This window comes from Lonchura striata, chromosome Z (assembly GCF_046129695.1).
Source record: "Lonchura striata isolate bLonStr1 chromosome Z, bLonStr1.mat, whole genome shotgun sequence".
Lineage (NCBI taxonomy): Eukaryota > Metazoa > Chordata > Aves > Passeriformes > Estrildidae > Lonchura > Lonchura striata.
In genome coordinates, this window is record NC_134642.1 from 67,141,324 (window position 1) to 67,164,551 (window position 23,228).

At 34.0% G+C, this 23,228-nt stretch overlaps 1 protein-coding gene across 1 annotated transcript in view; it reads left to right on the plus strand.

Annotated features, from left to right (window-relative positions):
• Positions 1–23,228, plus strand: part of ADGRV1 (adhesion G protein-coupled receptor V1) — a 436,592-nt gene that overhangs the window by 54,082 nt on the left and 359,282 nt on the right. The window contains exons 29-46 of the mRNA XM_077790425.1: positions 36–645; positions 1,495–1,710; positions 2,878–3,093; positions 3,990–4,234; positions 4,432–4,613; positions 5,366–6,177; positions 7,380–7,589; positions 11,899–12,029; positions 12,273–12,372; positions 13,069–13,248; positions 14,728–14,891; positions 15,422–15,515; positions 16,112–16,141; positions 18,192–18,270; positions 18,879–19,017; positions 19,548–19,689; positions 20,119–20,381; positions 21,780–21,955. Coding sequence (XP_077646551.1) covers positions 36–645; positions 1,495–1,710; positions 2,878–3,093; positions 3,990–4,234; positions 4,432–4,613; positions 5,366–6,177; positions 7,380–7,589; positions 11,899–12,029; positions 12,273–12,372; positions 13,069–13,248; positions 14,728–14,891; positions 15,422–15,515; positions 16,112–16,141; positions 18,192–18,270; positions 18,879–19,017; positions 19,548–19,689; positions 20,119–20,381; positions 21,780–21,955 — 3,989 coding nt within the window. The remainder of the gene's footprint in view (positions 1–35; positions 646–1,494; positions 1,711–2,877; positions 3,094–3,989; positions 4,235–4,431; positions 4,614–5,365; positions 6,178–7,379; positions 7,590–11,898; positions 12,030–12,272; positions 12,373–13,068; positions 13,249–14,727; positions 14,892–15,421; positions 15,516–16,111; positions 16,142–18,191; positions 18,271–18,878; positions 19,018–19,547; positions 19,690–20,118; positions 20,382–21,779; positions 21,956–23,228) is intronic.

The window sequence follows — 23,228 nt, forward strand, 5'->3', positions numbered from 1 at the left end:
ATAAAAATCTGCACATCTTTATATGTTTTTCTTAGGTTGTGAGAAGTCATGGGACCTTATCTAAGGTGACATTGCATTGGATCATAATCTGCGATCTCACCAATGACCTGATCTCTACCGTTGGGAATGTAACTTTTGATGTTGGCCAAGTGAGAGCAAATATTACATTACAGGTTTCTCCTGATGATGTTCCCGAATTGGATAAAATGTTTTCTGTCTTGATCATCAATGTCTCCCTTGGTCGTCTTGGATATCATACTAATGCAACATTAACTATTTTAGCAAATGATGATCCATATGGAGTCTTCATCTTTTCTGAGCGAAACAGACCAATAAAAGTTGAGGAAAAAACAAAAAATGTCTCTCTGACAGTTGTAAGATGTGGTGGTCTCCTTGGTACAGTAATGGTGAAATACAGAACTATTGGTGATGAAGAAAAGTTGCCCTTTCTTCCACCTGACATTGTCAGAGCAATAGAGGGAAAAGACTATATGCCTGTTACAGGTTATGTGATCTTTGCAACCAATGAAAGTGAGGCCACAATATCCTTGCCTATTTTGGATGATGATGATCCTGAGAGGTCAGAATCTGTTTTTGTGGAGCTAAGCAGTGTTGTTTTAACCAAGAAAGTTCAGGATCGGCCAAGTAAGTGTCTTATATAAAACCTACAATTTAACTATAAAGGTTTGTATTTATATGTAACAGGAGAAACTACAGCAAGACAAATTAAGAGCTCTTTACCTGGTATAGATAAGATATCTTTTAGTTACCTGACTTGTGCCTGTTGACATTTCTTCCCTTTGGCACTATTTTATTGGAAAAACATGTTACAGTGTTTGTTTGTGCACTAATACCTGCTTATTTAGCATTATTTCTGGAATTATTTCAGTAGTAGGAAATAACTAAGCTAGTTTTTAAAATTAATATACAAAAAAGTCTTATTAAAAAAAGGTTATATAGAGTTAGTGGCATGCTGCTTTCTTAGTGTTGACAATTTTTACTTAATTTCTCATTCAGATAAATTCAGGTCATTACAGCCTGATTTGCACTTCAGAGATTCTTGGCATGTCTAATTGTTGCCTTTGCTCACAGATTAAGGGGTAACCTCAAATATAATTCCTCTTGGAGTTGAAATCTTACTTATATTTCATCATATCAAGAGTAAAACTGAAATTATTCTGAACTGTATTGATCTTAGTATTAGTCTTATGCTTAAATAAATAAATAAATAAATTCACAATACTTCATCTTTAAAAAAAAAATATGGCTTGTATGCTCCACAACATAGTAGAATAGTTTCAGATTTCCTGCTAGAACAAAATTTAAACACATGTATTTTGATGTGGTTTGTAGTTATGCTTTGTCCAATTGTAAAAAAAGATAATTTCCTTGAAAAGTAGAGACAGCTAAACTCACATATATGCCTACAAACTATATAGCCATGAATAGCAAGCATTTCAGGTTACTGCTTACTAAGTTTTCTTTATATTTCAGTTATAAATTCTCCTCGACTTGGTTTAGTGGGTGAAACAATAGCTCATGTGATTATCAATGCCAATGATGATGCTTTTGGAACACTTCAGCTTTCAGCTTCAGCTGTGCGAGTTGCTGAAAACTATGTTGGACCAATCATTAATGTGACCAGAACTGGGGGAATATTTTCAGATGTTTCTGTGAAATTTAAAGCTATGCCAATAACTGCAACAGCTGGTAAGAAAGCAGAATAACAGAATTATGGAGTCTTTGTTAAAGCTGAAACAAAAAATGTGTAATGAGTTGCTCTGTTATTTTAAAAGTATGAAAGATAAAGTACTAAGGCACTGACTGTGCTTAGCAAGTATGAATCTAAGACCTAGTGGAAAATGTAGCATTTTCACTGGAGGACCTGAAAGGTAAATGAAAGAAGGAATTGGGGTGTTTGTCTACTTAATTTGTTTGTTTAGCATACCACCACTTCAATGCCCCCTCGCCCCCCACTCCCTAAAATGTTATAATAGTATATGCAATAACAATTTAGTCCCATGTACATTTTAAACCCATCATCTATTGCTTAGTTGAGCTTATTGGAGAGGAAGTGAGAGCTGGGGACTTAGCTGTAAATCAAACATGGAAAAATCTATCCAAACCCAAGGAGACTTGAACTTCTGAAAATGGAACATAAACTTCTCCAGTTGGTCCCTGCTGTAGAGAAGGTACATAAAGAAAGGAGAAAAACTATGAAGTCTCTAGGATCACTTAGACAGCTATAAATTGAGTGCACTGTATTTCAGCTATGTCCAAACTGATTAGGTGGGTGATACATGCTCTGAGAACTTTTAATTTCATTTTTATGTAATAGAGTGTTATAAATTAAATATGTAGCTAGATTTATATCAGAGTATGCTTTCAATTACTCTCTGAAGCAGAGCAGTGATCTAGTGTATCACAGATCTTCCTCTAGAGAGTTGAGACAAGTTTGCCTAAGATGAAATCGACACATAAAATATGCCCTTTACTGAAATCTACTTTGACAAGGTGTTTCTGTTCCCGCTTTTATCTCTTGGAAAGCTGGACAGCAATTATAAATCAAATATAGAAACATCTTGGTTTTGTGACCTTGTAAACAGCAGACAATAAAGGACCTTTTTTACTACCTCTTAGTCTAACAGTGCAAACTCTCTTTTGGTCCAGCCAAGCTTTATTTTGGTCTGTACAAACATTTAAAAGGCAATAGGACATAATTAAAAAAAAATAAAGATGTTTGGGGTCTGAAGATAAAAGAAAAGACAGCATAAAACCATGGAGAAATGCATGTGTAAACAAAGACAAAGTGGGTATTAATGACAATGTTCACCACACTGTGTTTTATTACATTGGGTTTTTCATCTACAAATCTAGGTGAGGACTACAGTGTAGCTTCATCAGATGTTGTCTTACTAGAAGGGGAAACTAGTAAAGCTGTGCCAATTTATATAATTAATGATATCAATCCTGAACTTGAGGAGTCATTTTATGTTCAGCTGCTGAACCAAACAACAGGAGGAGCCTTGCTTGGATCTTTGACAAGGGCAGTCATAACTATTGAGGCTTCTGATGAACCATTTGGATCCTTTGGTAAAAGAATACATATTTTCTTCTGTTTTCTTCTGTTATTCTTTTTCTTCTTGGAGTTTGTGGGGGAGCTGCTACTTGGCAGCTGAATAAAAACATTCAGAAGCAGAAGTGTGGGTATATAGAGTAAAGGAAAATATAAGATGAAGTTAATTTAAAAATCTAATAAAGAAGTAATGGGGCTTTAATATAACAGAAGGATTGAGCCTCTTGGAGGCTCTAATTAGTGGCACCAAGCCGTAGAACAAGAGGTAACAAGGTGAAACTGATGCCCAGGAAGTTGTGCACTGGAACAGGTTGCCCAGAGAGGTTGTTGAATCTCCTTTTGTGGAAACATCCAAGAACTGCCTGGACATACTCCTGTGCCATGTGCTCTGGGATGACCCTACTTGAGCAGGGAGCTTGAATCAGATGATCTACAGTGGCCTCTTCCAACCTGGCCCATTCTGTGATTCTCTGATTTCTACTTAACATATTCCATGTTAAACGAGCAGGGAGCTTGAATCAGATGATCTACAGTGGCCTCTTCCAACCTGGCCCATTCTGTGATTCTCTGATTTCTACTTAACATATTCCATGTTAAACAGTTATAATTAATTTCTTCAATAAGTGACATGAAATCTATAAAGAGTTGCTTTGCTGGGTGATTATATTCTAAGACATTAAAAATGAATGTATTGGAATAGACTTTTTGGATGAAGGCTTTATTTTCATGCTAATTTTCCCTGCAGATGAAAAAATGAGTATTGAAAGTCTGCTTTTAGATTGAAACATGATTAAAAAGGGTTTATCTGTGCAAGTAAATGCAAGCAAGTAAAATGAAACTGTACTTCAGAAACTGATATGTTTACTTTCAGTTTTATTGTTAATGCACTACAACTCCCTGTGGTGTATGTCAGTTTTTCAGAATACTGAATTCACTGTGGAGGAGCCTGAATTTGGATCAGTAACCATAAATCTGCCAATAATCCGCAATGCTGGGACGCTGGGTAATGTTACAGTTCAGTGGGCTGCTACCATTAATGGACATCCTGCTGATGATGACTTGAAAGCTGCCACGGGTAATATTACTTTTGCTCCTGGGGAAACCATTCAGATGTTACTGTTGGAAATCCTGGCTGATGATGACCCAGAAGTAGAAGAAGTAAGTAGAGCAATTTATGTCTCTCTTGAACAGCATTAGAGTTTTAACTTGTATAAGAGATGTGTGCAGATCAAAGCAAAAAATGTTATGGCAGGAAGCTGCAACAAGTTCAGATTTTATTTTGCTTGTGATTATTTTTAGAAATGACAAAAATTATTCAGCTGCATTATTTGTTCTTCTTTTTTTTTCTTTTTGAGATTGTCCATGTAGAATTAATTCAGGCCTCCAATGGTGGTGCTATCGGGTTAGATGGCTTGGCAAATATTGTTATACCTGCCAATGATAATCCTTATGGCACAGTTTTCTTTCATCAATCCTCATATCAAATTCAGGAGCCACTAGAAAGAAATTTACTTGCAAATATATCAGTCAGGAGAAGGTCTGTATAATATTGGCTGATTTTAATATCTTTTTTGTTGTTGTTGTTGGTTTGGTTTGGTTTGGTTTTTGTTGGGTTTTTTTTTGGCAATAATTTTAAATATTACACCCTTGTATAGGTATTTGCATCAATTTCTTGTTCTGCCAGCTTTTTTTTCATATACATTGATTTTGAACTAGATATCTGCTTGTTAGAAATGCACATAAAGTACAAGTGTAATAAATGTGTAGTGTAAACCCAGTGCACACAGTGTAGTTGAAGTTTTATTTTGTCTGTTAGATTGACAAGCCATTTAAAGCTGCAAACCAGCCTTTTCCTGTGATGAGGAGGACAAAAGGTATCAAATGTTGTGTGATGGAAGACAAAATGAAAAGCAAAACAGGTTTTGCATGTGAAATATGATATTCTGAGGACACCTCAGAGGAATCATGACAATACTAGACAGCAAAGCTTTTTCTTCCTTGATGGCCCTAGGAATACTAAGTTAACTCCTAGAAACAAATGAAACATTCTTGCTTAATAGACTGCTGCCCAAGCTATAAACAATGAAACTTGCTTTCCAAGAAACCCAGCTACTCAGTTATTCTAGTACTAGCTTCAAGGAAAGTCACTTTAATTAGCTATTTGTAACTTCTCAGCAATTCAAAAGGCGTTAGCTGATTTTGTTAATTTTTATTCTTAACATAGTGACATACAGAATATTAGACATGCTTTACCAGCTAACATAACATTTTTATTTAAATGTCTTTTAGTGGGGGAAGGTTTGGTCAGCTGCAAGTATTTTACAGCACTTCTGAGACTGACATTGTAGCTCTTGCCATTGAGCAAGGTGAGGATATCCTGGCCTATTATGAGTCTCCTGCACAAGGAATTCCTGACCAGCCATCCAAGACCAGAGTGAATGTGTCAGCAGCAAGTAACCCACTGTATGCCTGTGCAACTCAGTGCCTAAAAGAACAAGCATGTTCAGCCTTTACATTTTCCAGTGCCTCTGAGATTCCTCTCTGCCTCTGGCTGATGACAGAGATTGGGCCACTAACTAACATGTCAGGATTATGGACCTACAAGAAAAACATCAGCAGTACCTCCATTCTGTTTAGCACACAAGCCATTGCTGGTAGTGATTATGAATCTATCACAGGACAGTGGGCCATCATGCAGGAAGGAGAAGAGTTTGCAAATCTCACAGTTACCATACTCCCTGACAGCCTGCCAGAACTGGATGAAAAATTCACTGTATCCCTGTTGAAAGTTGAACTATTGAACATCTCAGCCAGCTTAAAAAATCAACCAACCATTGGACAGCCAAATACTTCTACAGTTATCATAATGATGAATGGGGATGCCTTTGGAGTATTTAAGATCTATAGTGTAAGTCCCAATGCAACAGAGAATGGTCTGTATATTGAAGTAGAAGAACGTCCTCAGGCCAGTGTGCAGCTAATGATACACAGGACAGAAGGCAGCCTGGGACAGGTGGCAGTGGAATGGCGTGTTGTTGGTGGAACTGCTACCCCAAACTTGGATTTTGTGGGTGTTGGTGAGATTCTGGTGTTTGCTGAAGGTAAGGCAAGGTTTAGCACTAGCTTTTCTTGTCTAACACTAAAGAAAACAAAAAAAAAAACCCACACACAAAGACCACAAAGACTAAAAAAAAATTGTGAAAAGTAAAAATATTTAAGTATTTTTAAAAGAAATACTACAGTGTGCATTTTAAAGATAACATTTTTACTAAATAAGTAAGGAATAAAATAGGTGTTGTATCGAAGATACTGAAAATGAGAATCAGGCCTAAGTGGTCTTTTGTTCTTCAGTCAATACAGTACTAATTTTTTAATGGTATATCTTTTTAGATTCTGAGATTGTATTGATTTTGTAACATAACAGGATAGTTTAAAAATTGCAAATAAGAAATATCTATGTTAGGGATTATTTAAGCACTGTGCAACATGGAAAATGAATTTTATGTTTTCAAAGTCTGAGATAATAGAGCAATTGTTTTGAAAACAATTTATGTGACTGTAGTAAAGATTCCAGCTTTCATTTAGTTTGCTAAATAATCTGAATTTAAATGAAGTCTTGCCAGGGATGATTTGGAAACTGACATATAATTATATTAGTGTTTATAAGTTTACTAAGTCTATTTACAAGATACTTTGAAAGAAAGTATAACAAAAAATATATGTAGGGGATAAACTGATAATTAGTATAGTTTAGGCACATACAATGATCAATAGGATTCTGTTGCAAATTATAATGTATTGATTGTGTTTGCTGCTTGCATCTTTGATATTCCAGAAGACAGGTAACTAAAACAATGACAGCTTACTTTAATGCATTTCCTGGTCCAGTAAATATATAGTCAAATTTCATGTACCTATGTCTGTATGTAACATCAGAAAATGTATTCACTTGGTAATTCTTTTTACAAGAATTATATTCCTTTTTCTAATTGCAGTTTGAAAGCCAGAAAACTTATAAAGCAAATAAAAATTCTAGGCATTCAGAAATTATGCCAACATTGTTAATTTCTACAGAGTATATTGAATATTTTAAAAAAAATACTGATTAATAAAGCATTTTATTAGTAATTAAATAAATTTTCATAACAACATTCAATAACTTCTAGACAGGTATATAAGTAAAGATTCTTTATGTCCCTTTTTTATGTTAGTTAAGTATTTACTGCTAGAATAGATTATTGCATCTTTTTAAAGGTGATTTTCATGTGAACGCATAAGGATGTATATGTTCTTCTACTTTTAGGTGAAACAAGAAAAATGGTCACACTGACCATTTTAGATGATCCAGAGCCAGAAGATAATGAAAGCATCATAATCAGCCTGGTGCATACTGAAGGAGGGAGTAGGATTCTGCCCAGTTTCAACACTGTCACAGTGGTTATCCTGGCAAGTGACAATGTGGCAGGAATCATTAGCTTCCAGACAGCTGGAAGATCTGTTATTGGTCATGAAGGTGGGTTCTGTGTGTGACCACACTCAGTTTAACATCACCTCCCTTTTCTGTGCTTTCTGTTAAGAACCATTCACTGATTGTATCACCGTTCAGAGAATGCCAGCAAAAAGAGAATAAACATATACTTAGCATGCATTTCTTTGGATTTTTAACACTTTTAAACATAGCTTAAATTGAAGCTATGGGAACGATGAATAGACCATTTCCAAAGCTGTATTTCACCATTTTTTCTTTCCCTTCATTTTTCTGAAGATTATGCCTTGCTTCTATTGGCATAGCCTTTCTAAGCTCCTTTTAGCATTTCTCATTCATTTATACCATATTCCAGAACTATATATAAACACCAATCATACAGACCAATTGCTAATCTTAAGCAAATATTATTTATCACTGACTTAAAATTTATTTTAAATTATCTAGAAAATATTCCCACAGAAAAAAAATAGGAAAAAATCTTCCATCTTTCTAAAGTTTCTCTTCATACTTTTTATGGCAGCTTGTCTTAGGGGTGTGACAATCTTGACATCATCACTCAGTCATGACTTTTGTCATTGATGATAGTTTGGTATCTAGTGTCTACTAGTGTTTTAAGGGAGCATGTTTCATGTTTTACCTAGAGTTAGTACAGTTCTGCATAGGACACTAGCAATACAAATGGTGTCTGCTTTTATTAGCCTTTGCTGGAATCTCAGTGTTTTGCAGTCTAAATTTTTTCTGATATGTAAACTGATGGGTAGAGAAAACTAATAGAAAACTGCTGTCTGAGAATGTGTGCACTTATTTTTTTTGTTGGAAGAAACAGTCTATCTCAGAAGATCATGGTCTGTTTTTTCCTATAATGAAAGGTTACCATAAGCTTTTGGGTTTTGGTTAGATATAGTCTGTGTTAATTCTACTGTGCCCAGTTTCCGTCCTTTATTACTACACATTAGTGGTTCTGATATGCATAACAAGCCAGCTGCATTTTGGCAGTCTAAGAACAGCTGTTAATGAGCCCAAGGAATAAATACAAAGCATCTCACCCCAAGGTTATGAAGACCTCATATACTTTCCACTGCTTAAATGTTAGTCATAACAGGCTGAAGCTGAAAGCTTTTATCTGGAACTGAAATATTCTGGTATGTATAGTACGTATATAGTACTATAACTGATTCCAGTTCCTTCAGCTTGTGAAAAACAGTGTAATGCACTGCATTATGGCAAGAAAAAACAGCCAAACTAGTTCATTTTGATTAAAAAAAAAAAAAAAAAAGGAATGAGCTAAGGTCTTAATATGATTTCAGTGTTTTTACTTCATTTTCATTATCAAGTTTTTTCTTATGGAGACAAACATTAACAGACATAAATCCAAATAGATTTATCTTTTATATTTATTATATTCTTGAACAGTTGCTGTTAAGCAACTTGTCCTTTTTTGAAGCTGTTCATGTTATTTATCCCTGTGGGGAGGAAGGATTTGAAAAACTGAAGAGTGGTGAGGGAAGAGAAAAATAAGTTCATTTTAGAATTGTTTTTGCTTAGAGATCAACCCTGCAGATAGGAGATGTTAGAAAAGACTCAGTGTGAGAAAATTTAGGTATTTGTGTTCACTCTGCATTGTTTGCTGTCATCCTAAAGTAAATTGATTTTTCTCACAGAAGATAACAGGATGTTGTTAAAGTCTTAAAAGCCTTTCCCATAGACTTGGACCTCTTCATAAGGGGGGAAAGGAGGTAAGACAGTTGATGAACCACAGCCTGGTAAAGCATTGTCCTGCATTGCCCAGGCCTTTTGATATAAAACACAGTGCTCAGGTCTGGGCACTTTTTGCCCTACTAATATGGAATAAGCTTAACAGTATTGTTGTCTCTGTTTTGAAAGTTGCATAATGGAATAAATCTTTTCTTCACACTTTAGCTGTGGGTGTCTTGGTGTTACCTGCATATACTCACTTCAAGTACAGGCAGAACATGCAACAGTTGTATGGCTATGATTTAATTGGATGAAAACACACTGCAGTAGCTTGAAATAGCTTGAAAGAACATGAGAATTTATTAGATCCCCTTCTCCTTGCTAAAGGCAGAAATCTAAAAAAAGATTTAAAATAGTAAAATATTAAAAAAACCCTAGAATACAAAATAGTGAAATTAACCTAATAATACTTTCAATCTGCAGAGATCGATTTGCATTTGTGTTAGTATTTCTTACTGGATAGGAATAACAAAGATCAATCAGCTTCACTGATCTTTATGTGAGTCAGTAGATGACTACTGGAGAATCTTTAATTGACATTAATTGTACTTCAGATTTCTTATTGGTGCTTGGATTACAATGTACCGAGGTTCTATATCTTGAAGTATTTTACAGTCTTCAGTGAAAATTTGTTGTATGACATAATGCTGCATTGAAATAAACTTTGTCTATGTTGTGTGTTCTGTGATGATGGGAAAGTAATTTTTTTCTTTCAAATAATTTGTTTGCAATGGATGTGCAAAATTCTCAAATAGGATGAACAGATTTCAGGGCAATGTAAAATGATATGAAAAATTAGCCTGAGTGGAACCTGTACATTATCAGTCTGTCCTCAGATATCTGACTGTAGAAGCAGAATTTTTGTGATGTCAATAAATTTTGAATTCCTTTGTTCTCTTAGAACTAGTGTCAGCAACTTAAACAAGGCTTAAATGAAGTTTGAAATGATGAGACTGATAACATACTAATGCTATGTATTGGAAAACTGCTGTATAAAATTTTTGTGTAACTTTGCAATTTTATTTTTCATTTTATTAAGGTCTTTTGAAGTTTCTTGTTTATATCTACCTCATTTGTAGCCAATATACTGGCATCTCTCAAATATTTCCTCACCAAACAGAGAACATGTCCAGAAAGTGATCAATTTTTTCTGCCCATTATAGATATACAATACTGTCTGCAGCATAATAAGGACCCCAAACTGGTATTCTTTGAGTTACACTGTCAGTGAGAGAGCTATGCTGCTCAATTCTGTATGCCATAGACAAGAATATAACCTAACACCACATCTTCTTTTTCCCTTTCACAGATGTATCTCAGTGTTTCTCAGTAATGTAGCTTTTAAGTGTGTACATAACACAAAATAAAAGATGGAAATATTCCTAGTCTTGCAACAGCAAAAAAAATTCAAGTCAATTTATAGCAATACTAAGAAAATAATTTTCAGACAATTGAGGGTGGACCTAAGCTTACATGATTATTTCCAAGCACCTCAGTATTATAAACTTCTGTGTATTTCATGTCCTTGAAAACTAATTCCACACTTAAATACTGGCAAACTTCCATCTGTGAACTGGGAAAATGCTGTTGACATACAGATGCAATACACTTATGTATTATAAATAGACATCTCTCCTCTAGTGTGAATATGTACCATAATTTTACCAATATTACCTATTGATCAATTTAATAGTAACATAATATTTTTATTATGTATATATTTATTACATGCCCATGTTTAAAATATTTTATACCAAATATTTATTTGGTATAAATCTATATAGATATTTCATACTTTATAGTAATACAGATTTTCTTATTTTTCAAAACTTTCTAAATAGTTTACTCTTTAAGTGACTGTTTGGTTAAATATTATAAATGTGGAAAAACCATAATTACTTCTTACAGATGCATGTTTTCATTTATTACTTATTATCTCTGAAATTGTAATAATAAATTTTTAAAAATAAATATTAAATTATAGACCATTAATGTTTTGCTTCTAAATACTGTCCTTTTTAAATTATGAATTGGTACTTTTTTCTGTGTGTTTTCTAACATCCATAAACTGATAATATTTGTGAATTCAAACTCACATAACTGGAACTTGCAGGTAACTGCAAGCATTTTTCCACATGCACTATGTAAAGTGACAGGACACTGCAGATGTTAGGAGCATGCCTATTCCTTGCCACTTAGCTGCTGTAGAAAGCTGTGTTAAAGCTGTGTGTAGAGCATTTATTTTGCGTGTCATTCACAAACAGATACTGCTCTTTGTTTTGTGCATGTTTTGATAGCAGTTATGCATATGTACCAGGTTCCTTTATATTTTGAAAGTTCTCTTCAAGAATGAACTAAATTCAAAAAAAACTGTGAGGAAAGAGTTTAGATTTGTGGGGGATTTGTTTCAATATTAAAAAAAAAAAAAAAGCACATAACTACTGGGAATCTCACTATTAAAAATATTAAGTTTTACATAAAAAACACTTTAACTGTGTTTCATATTTTTTTGTTTTCATTTTAAGAGTTGAATTGTAGAAGAAACCCCAAAATATTACATTTTGCCCTTTGTTCCTAGGAGAAAAACTGCAATTCCATGTTGTAAGAACTGCCCCAGGACTGGGAAATGTTACTGTTGAGTGGAAGATAGTTGGACATAATATACAACAAAATTTTGAATACTCTTCTGGAATTCTCTTTTTTCCTGAGGTGAGTCCGTAAGAAAATCTAATGGCTACAAGAGAATATTGTAATTTGAAGTGAGCTGACAAAACAAGTATGCTTGTATAGCAGTCTTCTTTGTCTTGATATGATTAAACAGCAGGGAGTTTATAGTTTTCAGTATTTTAACTTGACATTTCTTAAAGGTATTGCTTAAAATATATGTGATAGAGTGGTATTACTTGTACTCTGTACACTAATGACTTATCAGTTTATCAATGACATTTATAGGGAATATTGAATACAACATTATATGTCCACTTGCTGGATGACCATATTCCAGAAGATAAAGAAGAATACCGGATCATCCTATACAACATCAAAACAGAAGGTAATACAGAACTACAGGCTGCTATATCTGCTATATCTGAAATTGCCATTAAGTAGTGTAATAGCTTTGTGTGTATTCAACCATTTTGGAAGTATAGGACTACAGATATTGATAATGTTGCAAACTATATAAAATTTGTTCACATTTTATTGAAACAGTCTTGACACTTCTATGTATTTATGCATACATATGATACAGGTGTCATAAAATAAATGGATATTTTTAAACTATCTTCAAGCTGTCTCTCTAATCTGTCTCTAAATTACCAGAATTCAGAATATTTTACTTGAGAAGTTATTGAGAAGTTGAATATAATTTTAACTTAATTAATTATAATGAAATTTAGAAATTGTAATGAATTATTAAAAAAACCTGTCCTTTTCCAACAGAAGTAGTTCAGGAAAGTCCATATTTAGCACTGTCTTTTCAGATTTTTTAATTTCTTAATACAGTCTTGAACTCTATACTTATTATAAATACAGTTTTTGTTGTGATTGAATGTTCCTGTGCTTGTTAAAGAATGCAATTACATATACATTCCACACAATCCATAGCATTCAGTGAGCGCATAGTGTGTTTGGTTTGATTTCATTTGCAGTGTTATTGGCTGTCATTTGTACATAAAAATAGCAGTAACCTAAGACAAAACTTTATTTTCCTAACACAATTAACTGTAGTGCATTGATTCTTTTGTAGGTGTTTCTCCTTCTGGTGCTGCTGTTTTGGATAGTCAAGGATATGAAGCTATTCTGACGGTAGAAGCTAGTGATGAACCACATGGAGTACTGAATTTTGCTTCTCCATCCAGGGTAGTTTTACTTCCAGAGGAAAACAAAACAGTTCAACTTTTTATTAACAGAGAATTTGGATCTCTAGGTTTGTATAACATCTCTAAGAGAAATTAACTTTTGTTTTCAAAATCAGTAGAAAAATGAAAGCCATGACAGGAGGCTAGAAATTCTGGAGTTGATGTTTTCTAGGCTCCTTACTGCAGGCCTGGGAATTCAGTTTTAGTTAATACTGAAGGCATAGCCTTTAATTCCACAGCAAGGGATCTGGGGGCTATGACATAGCTAGTTGGCTGTTAGGGTTGTACTTTTATGTCCAGCAAATCTGTTTTGAATTATCTGTTGAGAAGAAATAAAAAAATATGGGAAAAGGAGCTAGCATGGAATTATCATTTCCACAACATTCCCTCTATAAACTTCCAGAATCTGAAAGTTTAGGAATATCCCATAAAAAAAGTTGCATTGATGCCTCTGAATTCAGTTTATGCTTCTAAGAATTCTGTATTTCTTTTTAATTAAAATTTCCTTTTAAAATCAAATTAACTTCAATAATTCACCGTGTGCCAAAATATTTATTTTGTGTGTTTTTCCTGAGTATTTTGACTTCCATTGAGAGATAACATATATAATCATTTTCTATTAATATTTTTAGACTATATCTAGACCTCTGTTAAAATCCCAATTTCTCTGTTTTGAGGTGAAGTGATCAATTTAAACAAACATTCAAGATCTGGGCACACTATAGATTTATAGAGGAATTTAAATACCGTTTCTTTGTTTTTCCATTACTTTTTTAATGTCAGTCAGTAAGTCAATTACCTTTCAAACATTACTTAGGAAAATATTAATATATTCTAAGTTTCTATTGTAAATGTAAAATCTCTCAACTGAACTCCATCTTTATTTATTAAAACTAAGATTCTTTTATACCTTATGTTTTATTTTATACAGATTAAATTTGAATTTCATTTGTCATTTTATCTCCAGGATCACTCACTTTAAATCTGTAATTTGATAGTAATATCACTATCTTTAAATAGTAATTTGACTACTATGGCAGATTCGTGAGATGTGGCTTTGTTATTAAAAAAAAAATGTATAGCTTTCCCTCTAATAAAATTTATCAGTGTGTCTCCTAATTTTTACTCTCTATCAACATCTATCTCAGTCTATCTGGGAAGGAAACTAAATTTAGAACTCTTCTTAGAGCCTTTCTTAGACATCAGTCATTCCTGAAACACCCTACTTTCATTGACACCAAAGCTGGTATTAATAATATATTAGATGTCCCAGGTATGTAGTGTAACATTTGAAGTTCACAGCACCTAAAATATATGAATACATTGGATCCTAATACTTTCTGAGTCCTGTGATTTTGGACAAATTATTAAAGGCTAGACTGAAAGAAATAAGTCCTGTTAGTTTCAGATTAGTGTTTTAATCCTCTGCTTTGCAGTTAGGCTTTCCATTTTTTCAATGAGCATTTGGTCTCTTTTCTTTGTATATTCTTGCGAACATTACATAAGAATTGAAAAAAAGTGGTGTGTTCTTGTCACAATTTAAACAGGTGTTATCAATGTTACGTATGCCACAGTTCCAGGATTGGTCTCCTTAAGTAATCAGACAGAGGGGACCTTGGCTGAACCAGGAGCTGATTATGTATCTGTTTCTGACTCAGTGATTTTGAAAGAAGGAGAAACATCAGCTGCCATAAATGTTACTATTCTAGAGGTAAATTCTATATCCTTTCACTCTATACTTACTGGTATGACAATCAAGAAGGAATATTGTGGAACCTGAATCTTGCATGCTGTATTATTTGAAGCTATTGAATTTATGGCAGTTTAGAAAGACTGTTTTGGTGTTTAATGGTAAAATCACAGAAGGACAAATAATAACAAGACAGTGCTACTTATAGTTAAGTGAAATTTTACTCTCTCATTAAGACTTTATTTTCTGATATTGACGAGTGTCATTCATTGCTTGCTACAGGCTCTTACTTTATCAGTAATTGCTATTTGTGCTTTCAAAATTGAGCAGAAATCTATTCACATCTAGTTCAGTGTCACTGCAGTCTTTTCCCTTAAATATTGTCTTGCTTAATAATTAACATTTTATGTAAAAATGTTCCAGGAAAATGGAAACATAAATTAATTCTAATGTTGCTATGAGGTTAGAGACTTCTAGGGTGTTGCTTTTTGACAAATTCTGTGATTCTTAAAGAGAATGAAAAGAGGATATACTGGATTTGTGTTTTGTAGGATGACGTACCAGAAGTTCAAGAATTCTTCTTGGTTAATTTAACTTCAGTGGAACTTATCATGAACCATTCAACTTCCTCTCCACCTAGGCTGGGTAAAACAAGTTACAAACAATTATGATTAATTTTATTTTTGTATCAATTGAATGCACATTATATTACTCTGGCATATCATTATTCCACTTGCCACTTCCCAAATAAGCCAAAATGAGACAGAGTATTCTGCAAGAAACATTATAGAACATAAAACATAGTCATTATTACACTGGCTTCTTATTTTTTAAAGCCTGTAAAAATTATAAGATAATTTTCACACAGTTGGAGAACATAGTTATCTAAAAAGTTGTGTTTGCAATATGTTAATGTGATTTTAATTTCCAAGTAAATGACAGAAGCAAATATGTACAAATATTTCCTTCAAGTAGTTCCTTTGCTCACTTTTTCAAAAGTATCTTTTCATTACTTTTTATCAGATTTACTTTTAAGAGTCATAATCTACTGTATTCCTACTCTACCACAGAAATTCATTAATTGCTTGCCTATTGAGTTCCTCATTCTGCTGCTGAACTCAGTAGCACAGCTGCTGTTTGCTTTAAAGACAGTTGGGTTATCTTGATGCACAAGTGACTGTGTTGATTGTTTCTAACATCTTCTATGACTCTTTTTCCCTTTCTTTGCATGCGCATTGAAGTGACAGAATTAATTCGTTACAGACTGAAAGGTAACTTGCAAGACTGCTGATGTCTAGACACTGAGCTGTGATTAGTTGAGTCTAAAATTTAAAACATGGAAAGAGTAACATTAAACTATGAAGGATTTATTGATTTAAATTGTTCTGAGTGCCATATAATCTTAACTTCTGCCATAAGTTGTTAGCAGTCTGAGTCATGACCATTTGACTCTGATGTACCCAGGATGATCAGATTGTAATTGGTATCCATCAGGCAAAATTTTGTCCTCGTTATAAAATGTCACAATTAATTCTGTTATCAGACTGTTTTCTAATCTTGCTTTCCCTTTTTGTGTATGATTTGTGTATGATTATGATTGAGAATTCAAATTCTTGTTGGTCCAGTGCATTTGTTTAGGATTTAGCAATCCTGTGCCCCATGGAAAATCTTTAATATAATTCCAGGTGTCTAATATCAAAAGTGATGGGTGTCCTGCACATGATACTGATATGCAGTTAAACGTACCCATCTGGAATATATAATGAATGCTGTCCCTGTCTTAGCCATGTGCATGCAATATATGGTGTAGGTCTGGGACGTCTGTGACATACAGTTAAACACATGAAACTTAAGTGACCTTTATTCCTGATCTGAGGCTTCATGGATATGGAGCAGAAGCAGGAAACATAAAGGACAGTTCTATTTACTTCATGCTGCTCTTGCTCCATCCCGTCTTCTAGAAAAGGTGGAAGAAAAGGCCCAACTCTAATACAAAAGTGAAAGGAATTAAGAAAAGAGAAAATGTTCAATACTTGAGAATGATGAAAGAAAAATTAATAAACTTAATAGATAGAAGGAAAAATTAAGATACGATAAAATGGCAGGAGGTTGTCAGGGGAGAGGAAAAATGCCAGATATGAAATAGAAGGTCCGATGTTAGACGTTAAAAGTGAAGTATTATAGATCTTCAGTGAGTTGATCAAACTATGACATGATGAGGGAAAACACCAGTAAGGAATCTGAAGGATCTATACGCACTGTAATCCCTATGGATTTCTAAACTTTTCTGCTGTCTGTGTAGAAGTGTTGCAGCTGCTGTTCATGTTCATCACTACCTCATAGCATCAGGCTTGGATTCAACACAGTGATCTTTTACTTTTATTCAGCTTAATCAGATTTAATAGAAATATCTTTGATGGATCTAAAAATACAATATTTACTACAGATTTAGTGGAATCAATTTGTTTTATATAAACTGTCAGTCTTCATTTCTTTCTAAATTTCTATTAAAATTAAATTGACATAAATTGAAGTATTCATGTGATGATGTTTAAACAAAATAAGACATTATTTTCTCAGAAGAATCAAGTTCTGACTGTCAAGTTCCAGTCTGTGAAATTAGTACAAATTGCTGGCATTAATCTATTATTCACTATTTTCACAGGGCAATACATGAAATAATCTTGCAAAGTTATTGTGTATATACATGTGGTTTTATGTAGTAATAGAATCTTACAATCCATAAACTGTCTAAAAGCAAATTAATAATTATTTTTTAATAGCAGAATCTGTGGTGTGTGCCATTAAGATTTATTATCAGGCACTGAAACATTAATACAAGATGATATACTGGATCATTTATTATTATTTTTTACTCATTTTCCCTCCAATATTCAGAATGGCTGTAAAACATTAAATATCATCATAAGAAAAACACACAATGAATTAAGACTTGATGAATTAAGACTTGATGAAAAATCTTTTTAAAAAGCTTTTGTCATTTTCTACTATTTCTGTGCCATGAGTTTTCTTCAATTTTTTTCTTTTTTTTTTTTTTTTCTTTTTTAAAAATACATTAAATGTAATGGTGGTAATTCAAACTCCTGTGTTGCAGTTCTAATAGTAAACTACTAAGGACAGATGTTCTTCAAGCCTTTCCAAGTATCCTGTCCACTTCATTTTCTCCTCCACATTTTGGAAATGGAAAATTATATTTTTCTTCTACAAAATTAATAAAGATATAAAGAAATGCTTCTGTTATTCTTGAAAATAATGAACTCTATTGTTTTTACATACTTGTCTTTCTGTTTTCCCTTTTAGATGTGGAAGGTTTAGCTTCTCAAATTATTATTGATGCTAATGATGGAGTAAGCGGAGTAGTTGAATGGGAAAGATCCAAGTAAGTCTTGGCACCTTGAAGAACTCCCTATGGGAGTCAACTCCCTGTGGGAGTTGAGTCAGTGTTGCCCAACAATTTTCATTATCAGTTAACAGTAAAACTCCTATTAACAATAGGATCAGATCTTTGAGCTGACAGCATATTATTCAGTTCAGTGGAATTGGAAAGATAATGCACACACTAGAAACCAACATTTACATTATGTTTACTCAGAAATCTCCTGCTACCATGTATTTATTTTCACTATTGTCTTTTGTTATTGTGGACTTCCATCACTCCCTCAAGCCTCAATCCAGTGCCCCAGCCTCTGCATCCATGTAAGCATGCACATTGACGTCTCTCAGATCTTTTTCCTCTGATTTCCAAGAGCTAGGAAAAAGGCATCCATGCTCATAGACAGGCTTAATCTAATTCAATTCCATTTTGCTAAAGAAAAAAAAGTTATAATGGTTGCATTAGACAAGTGGTAATGATGCTTTACTGTAATAGTGCCTTTTCCTTAAAAAGTAGAGGGGATGATTTTAAGTGAAAATATAACAATTCTCTACTATCTTATTAAAAGAACATACTCAGTGAACACTGAGAATTTGTCTTGGTTTTTGTTTTAGTTTTGAAGTTAATGAAACTCATGGGAATCTGACCATAATGGCATACCGAAACAAAGGATCTTATGGCAGTGTGTCTGTGTTTTTTTATGCCCAAAATTTGGAGGCACAGTTGGGTTTGGATTTTAATGTGGTCTCAAGGGTAAGAAGCAAATTTTAAATCTAGTAGTTTTCAATTCTTCAATTTCTTCAAAATAACATCATCTTATTTACTGTGCAGAATGGTCACTAGTACATCTAGATTTCTACTTCTTTCAATTGCTCTGATAATCTGAATAGATATAGATTTAGTAATCTTATTTTAGTCTTTCTTTTTTAGTACTAAAGCGTTTTTAAATATGAGATACATTTTAAACTTTGAAACATCTATTTCAAATACAGTTTTTCTTAGACAAGAGAATATAATATTTTAAAAATATTTTTTGCGAAAGAACTTTCAAAGTGAATTGCTCTTGTTTGTCCTCACTCTACAGTGTGCTAAACTATTTAACTGTTTTTCTTCTTTTTCCATCAGTTTATAAGGGACGTAGAAATTATTATTCTTGTCTCGTCTTTCCTCTCTATTTAAGGCAAATAGTAGTTAAAATTTAAAATTTAGTTAAAATTAGTTTAAAATTTCTGTATGGATTATCAGCTATTGAATATTCAATGTTTTCTGTGTTTTAATGCTAGACTCTTTTTTTTGCTGATGGAGAAAGGAATAAATCTGTTGTTGTTGTGATTTGTGATGATGATATTCCTGAAGGTGTTGAAAGGTTCCAGTTAATTCTAACAAATCCCTCATTTGGCCTGGAATTAGGGGAGAACACAACAGGTAAAACTTAGTTTTGATCTTCTCATTCCTCAGAATTGTCTCTTAGTCACTTTAATTTAATTCTTCTGAATAATCATGTTTTAGACGATACCAGTGTGCTTCTATGGTAAATTATTAATCTCATTTGGAAAGCTTTTAAACATCACTGTGAAAAATGTAAAATTAACAAAATAATATGTAAAATAAAGAATCAGAAATAGCAAAAGCTGGCTGTTTTAATAAGAGAGTCTAGATTCTTCCTTTCTAGGAATCTTCCTAGGTAAAGCAAAATATTTACATATTCTGTTAAATAATATCAGAGACATAAAAGCAATATAATTATATCAAAGAAATAATGGATATGTATATATATTTATCTATTTGTATATGTGTACAATTATATTTTACTATTTTAATGAAAACATATTTCTATTATTTATTTCTCAAAAGCCACAATTACTATATTTGCCAATGATGATGGACATGGAATTTTGTCATTCAATAACAGTGATCACTTCTTCCTAAGAGAGCAAACAGCTCTCCATGTGATGGAAAGTGTTGCAGTATTAAATATTATTAGAGAACCTCCTCAGGGAATATTTGGAACAGTGTCTGTTCAGTATCTTGTAAGTGAAATTAATTCTTCAGAGCCATCAGTGGATTTGGCCCCTTCTCAAGGATACGTTGTGCTGGAAGAGGGAGTCAGATTTAAGGTAATATGGTAAAAATAGTGAAGCAGGCATTTTAAAAACTATTTGAAACTTTACAGAAATGTTTGTGGTTTTTCATGTATTAATTTGTTTCATGTGTTTTCCTTAATTCTTAGAATAAACTGAGTTGTGGGAGTGCAGAAAAATTGAATATGCTTTTCTGTAGATATTTCTCTATTTGTAATAGTTCAGATACACTGAAAGCAATATAATTGTTATATAGTATGATGTGTGTATAGGACCATTTATTTATATGTGTTAATATGTAGCTTTGTCATGCAGTCATAATTTTCTACTGTAAGTAATTATGGTGGAATTAAAAATACTATTCCTTGGTGTGGCTTGAACTGAAGAGAGTATGCTGCAGCAAAGGCAAAAGTTGAACAGCTTTCAGAGTTTTAGAAACTTAAAATTACTTATTTTTCTGGCAGTATTAATCCCACTGCTTCTGTACCATCCCTACAAGAATTTAAGCTAGAAAATGAGCTATCTTAAGTATGTCAATAATAGGTTAGTATATTATGGTTAGGGGAGTAGGATCTGAAACAAACCTTTCTGAAAATACTGGTTTTCAGTTTCAGAACATAAAATGCATTTGGCACCTAAGTGATGGCCAGTTTAGCAGATCTGTGAGAAGTAGGGAGTAAAAGATTGCTCAATACAGTCTTTAAATGTGGTTTATTGCAGAAGTAAATATAGATCTAAAATGTTGTAAGTTCTATTTTTATTCCAGATCTGTCATTACTAAATATTTTTTCTAAAGCAAAACTACATGTACTACTGTAACTTTCACCTTTTTGGGTAATGAGAATGACAGTGGAAACACCTATTCCTAGACAGTTCTCTGGTGATTTGAGATCACCTTGAGACCATCCACCATGGTGCAGTAGAAAACATTATTATATATTAACATAATATATTTCTCTATTGCCTTTTTTTTTTTCTACTTTGTTCCCAGTACCAGAAGTGTAACTACCTTGTTGCCCATGAGATAGTTCAGTTGACAGCTAAAGTAAAGGAAATGCAACTTGACTGAGCTGCATTAGGGGATCAGGGGACTGTGTTACCAAAGTACAAAACAAATGTATGAAGAAAGGATCAAACTTGTTACATTTCAGAGAATCTTATGATAAGAATAAAGAGGGGAAGGGAAAAAGAAAATGAATGTGGATATGCTAGTGTTAGTGTTTCATTAATGGAGGTCACCAGAGGAGTTATTTTAGAGCCCTGGCCTGAATGTCCATGCCTTACTCCTGCCTTCCCCGTGTCAAGAGCTGCTGTTGTGCTGCCCTGCTGTGCAGAGCTGTCCAGAGGAAGAACAGAAAAAGCAGCATGGCTTGAATAACATTGTCATTGTTGGCTGCCAAGTCTCAGCAGGTTTCTATGCTTGTTTCTTGTCAGACGCTGCATATTTCTGCAATCCTTGATGAAGAACCGGAATTGGATGAGCACTTTATTGTCACCCTGTTCAATCCAACTGGAGGAGCCAGACTAGGCACCAGAGTGCAAACTATGATTACGATATTACAGAACCAGGCTCCGCTGGGGCTTTTCAGCATCTACCCAGTTACAAATAGGTACTTAACCCTGATCCAATTAAAATGAAGTTTTTTCATATTCAGAAAGATGGTTTCCCTTTTAAAAAAAATTAGGAATCCAGTTGTAAAATTTATGATTTTAAAAATTACACCATTTGTCAAGTACCATTACTGCTATACAGAACAGAAAAACAATTAAAATTAACTGTTCACCATTAGAAATATTGATTTCTCTGTGCAATTTTCCTTGAAACAGTATTTAATTAGTGTCCAAACATTTCATTAATACCAATAAATATTAAAAATTTCAAACCATAAACCAGTGTCCCAGAAATCAAAAATTTTCTAATTTAATTTCTAATTTCTTTTGTAAGCGTGTGTAAGATACACCCTCACTCAGGGCTGTTGTTCAGAACCACAGTCTTGGAATTGAGCCAATCTTGACCCAAGCTAAAGAAGTAGCCCTGAGGAATCTCATGAGGTTTAACAGGACCAAGTGCAAAGTGCTGCACCTGGGTCAGAGCAACCCCCAGTACAGGCTGGGGGATGATCAGATCCAGAGCTGCCCTGCCCTGAAGGACATGGGGGTGCTGGGGAGGGGCTGGACATGAGCCAGCCACGGACACTCGCAGCCCAGAAAGCCAAATGCATCCTGGGCTGCATCCAAAGCCCTGTGGGCAGCTTTGGAGGGAGGGGTTCAGACCCTCTGCCCTGCTCTGGTGAGACCCGACCTACAGAGCTGCCTCCAGCTCTGGGATCCTCAGCACAGGAAGGACATGGAGCTGCTGGAGCAAGTCCAGAGGAGGCCACCAAGTTACCAGAGGGATGGAGAACCTCTGCTGTGAGGAAATGCTGAGAGAATTGAGATTGTTCAGCCAGGAGAAGAGGCTTTGGGCTGACCAGGTCAGCTTTGGGCTGACCCAACTGCAGCCTTCCAGTACCTAAAGGAAGCCTCTCTGAAAATTGGAGAGACACTTTTGGCAAGGGCATGTAGTGACAAGAGGGAATGGCTTAAAACTGAAAGACAGTTGGTTTAGATTAAATATCAGAAAGAAATTCTCTACTGTGAGGGTGGTGAGGCACTGGCAAGAGAAGCTGTGGATGCCACATCCCTGTAGGTGTTCAAGGTCAGGTTCAATGGAGGTCTGAGCAACCTGATCTAGTGGAGGATGTCCCTTCTTATGGCAGGAGGGCTGGAATCAGATGATCTTTAAGGTTCTTTTCAACCCAAAAAATTTTATGATTATATTAGTCTATGATATGGAATGATGTTTTCAGGAATCATTCAGCTTCACCCACATAATTGTGTGTT